Source organism: Protobothrops mucrosquamatus, unplaced genomic scaffold, assembly GCF_001527695.2.
Source record: "Protobothrops mucrosquamatus isolate PMUCROS unplaced genomic scaffold, P.Mucros_1.0 scaffold1109, whole genome shotgun sequence".
Taxonomy (NCBI): domain Eukaryota; kingdom Metazoa; phylum Chordata; class Lepidosauria; order Squamata; family Viperidae; genus Protobothrops; species Protobothrops mucrosquamatus.
This window is the reverse complement of record NW_015387329.1, coordinates 206,390-212,363: the sequence shown is the minus strand read 5'-3', so window position 1 is coordinate 212,363 and position 5,974 is coordinate 206,390. Positions and strand designations below refer to the sequence as shown.

Here is a 5,974-nt window from a genome sequence, read left to right as displayed (position 1 = left end):
AGTATTTGATCCCCTATCAAATCAGCAAGATTTTTGGCTCCCAGGTATCTTTTATACAGGCAATGAGCTGAGATTAAGAGCGTTCTCTTAAACGGAGTGCTCCTAATCTCAGCTTGTTACCTGTATAAAAGATACCTGTCCACAGAAGCAGTCAATCATTCCAAACTCTGCACCATGGCCAAGACTAAAGAACTGTCCAAGGATGTCAGGGATAAGATTGTAGACCTACAGAAGGCTGGAATGGGCTACAAGACTATTTTCAAGCAGCTTGGTGAGAACATGACAATGGTGCAATTATTCACAAATGGGAAAAAACACAAAATAATTGTCAATCACCCTCAGTCTGGAGCTCCATGCAAGATCTCACCTCATGGAGTTTCAGTGATCATGAGAACAGTGAGGAATCTGTCCAGAACTACATGGGAGGATCTTGTCAATGATCTCAAGGCAGCTGGGGCCATAGTCACCAAGAAAACAATTGATAATACACGACACTGTGAAGGACTAAAATCTTGCAGCGCCTGCAAGGTCCCCCTGCTCAAGAAAGCACATGTACAGGCCCATCTGAAGTTTGCCAATGAACATCTGAATGATTCAGAGGAGAACTGGGTGAAAGTTTGTGGTCAGATGAGATCAAAATTGAGCTCTTTGGCATCAACTCAACTTGCCGTGTTTGGAAGAGGAGGAATGCTGCCTATGACCCCAAGAACACCATCTCCACCGTCAAACATGGAGGTGGAAACATTATGCTTTGGGGGTATTTTTCTGCTAAGGACAACTTCACTGCATCAAAGGGACGATGGACAGGGCCGTGTATTGTCAAATCTTGGGTGAGAACCTCTTTCCCACAACTAGGGCATTGAAAATGGGTCGTGGATGGGTATTCCAACATGGCAACGACCCAAAACACACGGCCAAGTCAACAAAGGAGTGGCTCAAGAAGAAGCACATTAAGGTCCTTGAGCGGCCTAGCCAGTCTCCAGACCTTAATCCCATAGAAAATATTATAGGGAGCTGAAGGTTCGAGTTGCCAAACGTCAGCCTTGAAACCCTAATGACTTGGAGAGGCTTTGCAAAGAGGAGTGGGACAAAATCCCTCCTGAGATGTGTGCAAACCTGGTGGCCATCTATAAGAAACGTCTGACTTCTGTGATTGCCATCAAGAGTTTTGCCACCAAGTACTAAGTCATGTTTTGCGAGGGGGTCAGATACTTATTTCACTCATTAAAATGCAAATCAATTTATAACTTTTTTGAAATGCGTTTTTCTGGATTTTTTGTTGTTATTCTGTTTCTCACTGTTAAAATAAACCTACCATTAAAATTATAGACTGATTTTGTCAGTAGGCAAACGTACAAAATCAGCAGGGGATCAAATAATTTATTCCCTCACTGTATGTATGAGCATTTGGATTTGTGATTTTTAGAAAGTTTTTTTAGAATAGATCTCTGGAATGCAAGTGAGATGGGAGCGGTAGATGGCAAAGAAAATGAGAGCAAGGCCAATTCTAATTATATAAAATAAAGTCCACTACTAGGATGTTGCATTTATTTACCCATGGAGAAGACAAGTTATGGCAATAAACTGACTGCTTTAGTAAGTGGGAAGGATTGAGATGAGGATGTTTTAAAGCAAGTGACTATAGTAAGTTCTTTCTAGTAAAATGTTTACAGTTACGTGTAATGTCTTAAGAGTTTCTCCAGAATTTTAGGCAGGAATTTGTCCAGCCTAAGCTATCTGGAAGTTGCTCATATGCAAATGAAGTTAAACAGTTTATGGTTAAATAGTTATCTTTTCCTAACTATGCTCTTAGTATAGCAGCTAATCTAATATTTGAACTAATAACAAAAAACCAAATCATATTCTATATCCATAAAGCCACAAGATATGTTTCAGTACCATGAATTTTTGGGTGGAGTGCAATGCAGATATACAGGTATTTCTCTGTTTGAGTAAATGTCAGCTACCTATAAATTGTTCATGATTATGAAGTAAAAAAAGTACACCTTTGTGTGCCTCTTTATAAATTTCCAGCTGGAAAAATTGATTGAGAAGAACTACTTTCTCCACAAATCAGCCCAAGAAGCATACAAAGCCTATATAAGAGCTTATGATTCCCACTCTTTGAAGCAGATCTACAATGTCAATAACTTGGATTTGATCAAGGTTGCTTCATCCTTTGGCTTCAAGGTCCCACCATTTGTAGATCTCAGTATCCTTTCACTACAAGGTTATTTACTTTTCCTCCCTCTTTCTCTCTCTTCCCCCCATTTTTTTCCCCTCACCCAATAATGTGCTTGCTTGAGTATTATTTATCATTATTATTTATTTATTAAATTTATATACCGCCCTATCTCCCTTGCGGGACTCAGGGCGGTGAACAGGCGATACTAAAAACCACAAATAAATAAATAGTTTCTATTTTAAAATCGAATTAAATAATAGGCCTGTTCTAAAAACACACCCATACAAAACCCCCCACTGAAACACAATCCAAACTATGCCAGGCCGGCCGCACGGAATAGATGGGCCTTCAGGGCTCGGCGAAAAAGGCGCAGGTCCGCAACTGTACGTAGGTCGGGTGGTAGGTCATTCCAGAGAGCAGGAGTAGGTTGGTGGCAATTGTTGATATTAATAAATCATTTTAAAAGTTAGTGAGATACTAGTAAGCTGTAAGATTTTCTTTCCTGTCATGGTTAAGTATGAGGAAAAAGAAATTTTAGATGCATGTTTGCTCATTTGAATTATAAGATAATATCATTTGTTGTGATGTTTGAATCCTGTTATTGTAGTGATCTTGCATGTTAACTATTTTTGTACCTGTTGTGGGGAAGGGGCTACTTAGACTGCTAACAACCTTTGATTAAGCTGACATTCAATGATGGAAACAGAAATCCAATGTATTTGAAAAGTGCTACAGTTAAAGAAAGCTGGTCTTGAATCAACTATTTTTTTGCCCTCTTTTGAGCTAGAAATGTGTTGCCAGCAAACTGATGTTGTGCTTAAGTGAAAGACTTGTGTCAGCCTCTAGAGATCAACAGCTCGTTTCCACACTTAGAGGTGGTACCAAAAAAGAGGATTAACTGAGCTAGCTGTCTGTAGGAAAACCAATGGAAAAGCTAAAACCAATAATAAGCAGGCAAGTCTATCTATAGTTAAGAATGAACTGCAAATTGATTGTGGAAATTAGGGCATATGCCGTTTTTGGTTCCATGCTTTTTGAACTCTTAGCTATTATCCAGTGCATTTATTTATTTATTTATTTATTTATTTATTTATTTATTGAGCCTACGTTCCTTAACACAATCTTCAGATGTAAACAGCAGCCATGGAAAGAGACTACAAAAAAGAGGTGGAGGTGGCGGCTTTGGCTATCAGAAGGCAAAGAACGTTCATAAATCCAAAATCTTCAAGCATATTAACAAGAAAAAATCTGACAACAGACAGTTTTCCCGCTGATTTGCTTATTCCGTGTTGACTGAACTGGCTGTATTACTTTTCAACCAATGTACAATCTTATTCCTTTAGGGACAGACTTATATGTACAGATTTCAAATTAAAGCTCAATATTTCCACCTGATCCGGTCCATTCTAATCATTGTCTTAATATGGAAGAATCCTGTATGTTGTCTCCCCAGCTGTTCCATGAATAGTTGTAAACAATGGGATCCGATCCTGTACTCCAGATGGCAAAAGCTAATTTGTATCTTCTTTGCAGTGCAGGTACCAATGTAATCCGAGCTTTCTGATTGCCTAGAAATCTTCCAAAAGCAGGTCCCATGATCACAGTGTTCAGAATATTATGTGTTGTTGTTGTTTTTCACTTTTCTTCTACAAGCTGTTTGAAATTATTGGGCATATTCTGGAATTTGACTACAAACTATTGTGGTTTTTTTTTTAAAAAAAATTCTACTATAAAGATTTTTACTGGGATGATTTTATTTGTTAACACAAAGTTTGGCTACTAGGATCATACTTACTCTTGAAATGTTTTATCTTCTCAGATCTAATGATGCCTTCAGAATGGCTTTTTGTAACTAGTAAAGGATGTTTGAAACAGAAAGGACCATTATTTTGCAATTATATAAAATCATACTTTGGAACCTATAAATAAATTGGGAAAGCTTATACTCTGTGTGACTTAAATGATTACACTCAGAAAGATAGTAAATGTTGAATTAGCATGTGGGCTGTGCATTCAAAGTTACCAGTTCTTATCTGCAGATGCTTTCTTAAATTTTTTATACAAGCGTTGCAAATGCATTTGTATCTTGTTTACATGGCTAGCTTATTTGGAAGAATTTGCCTTTTGAAATTGCTGCAATAGCACAACACTGGAAAGCTGGCAGTCATGCTTAGAGGAAGGGCTATTTGTATGAGTTGCTGGGAATTGGGCACAATAACAATTCAATATTATTATGAGTAATGTATAGTTAGATTCACAGACTAAGACTGGTAAAAATGATTCAAATCCTAAGCAAAGACCTAAGAATTATTAAAATGGTGTCTAAGAACAGATGCAGTTCCAAGCCAGGTTTTGTATTGTTTTTGTAAAATTAGGATGTTCAGGTACAATAAATTCAAAATTTCCAGATATTGAAGGACTCCTTTAGCTATAGCTACAAGGGCTCCAATCACGATTGTACAACAATAGATTTCTTTTTCCATAAGCATTCAACTTTGATCTGCAAGTCCTGGTATTTCATAATTTTTTTTCCTATTTCCAATCCTCCATCCTGGCATCACCCAGTACAGCAACATCAATGAACCAGATTTTCATTCTTTCAATGACTGCTGTACAAGGCATGTAATGAACAAGATGCCTGTGTGTTTGGATCTTAAAGTCCCATAAGATCTTAACCCACTCATTTTTTCAAAACCTCAACTTGATGATTCCAATAGTTTTTACTACATTCAAATCCAAATGTCTGGCAAAGTTTCCAATGAATAATTTTGGCTAGTCAGTCACAACTGCTTATAGTCAGTTGGTGAAATTTTTATTACTATTTAACAACTGCATGTAAACTTTCACTATTTTCCATTTTAATAAGGTGACTTCTAGATGCACTGTCCTTTGGATTTTTTTTTTTTTTGCACACCTGATTGTATAGAATAGATGCAATATGTGTGGGTAGATGGGTGATTTTGGATTTGCCTTGTACTTATCTAGCTTTACCTTTTCACTTGGTGCATAGTGAACTGTCTTTAAAATAAAAAGCTGATTTTCTACCATGACACAAGGTGTGGGCAGGCGGTAAAATATTTTCTTTATTCAAAAAAAAAAAAGATCTGGATTAATGTGAATCTCTGCAGCTTCAGCAAGGGAATTCTGGGAGTTGAAGTCCACACTTCTTCAAACTGCCATGGTTGAGGAACACTGATCTAATGTATACAATAGTGTACAAATAGGAGACTTGCTTGTCTTTTGTGTATTACTTTTAGCTTTATAGGAATCTATAAGCAACGCTAACCATTAACTGGAGAGCTAAAGTTTCCTGTGCATTTTTCCTGTTATCAATCTTAAGGTTACTTAATAGACTATACTATCCCATGCTCAAAGCTTGTCTCATAAAGATGAAAGATGCTTTGAAAACTAACCCTGTGTTTCTTGAGGAATTGTCTCTCATTCAGAGAACCTTGACAACGAAATTGGACTTTGTAAGCCAGTTAAAAGCAGGTGATCAAAATAAGATCATGTGGAAATTTTTAAAATAAGAATTGCCTTGCTGTGGCTCCCAATAGCGATAAATAATCTGGTACAATCCAAGCCTATTCACTAGAAATGTCACATGCAGGCCTGAAAAAGCTATTGCAATCAAGATGAAACGGTACAGATAGCCAATATAATTGATTGCATGGTGTAGTGACGATCTCATAAATTAGATACACTAGTTTCATAATAGCAACTGGATAAAACTACTACCAACTAGAGTTGTTCCGATATATAAGCTGCCTTACTTTCAAATAAGTAAAT

At 37.1% G+C, this 5,974-nt stretch overlaps 1 protein-coding gene across 1 annotated transcript in view; it reads left to right on the top strand.

Annotated features, from left to right (window-relative positions):
• The window catches only part of DDX18 (DEAD-box helicase 18), an 18,279-nt gene extending 14,151 nt beyond the window's left edge, over positions 1 to 4,128 (top strand). Inside the window, exons 13-14 of the mRNA XM_015820285.1 lie at positions 2,035 to 2,212; positions 3,314 to 4,128. Of these exons, the coding sequence (XP_015675771.1) occupies positions 2,035 to 2,212; positions 3,314 to 3,459 (324 nt within the window). The 3' untranslated portion in view covers positions 3,460 to 4,128. The remainder of the gene's footprint in view (positions 1 to 2,034; positions 2,213 to 3,313) is intronic.
• Positions 4,129 to 5,974: the final 1,846 nt, after the last annotated feature.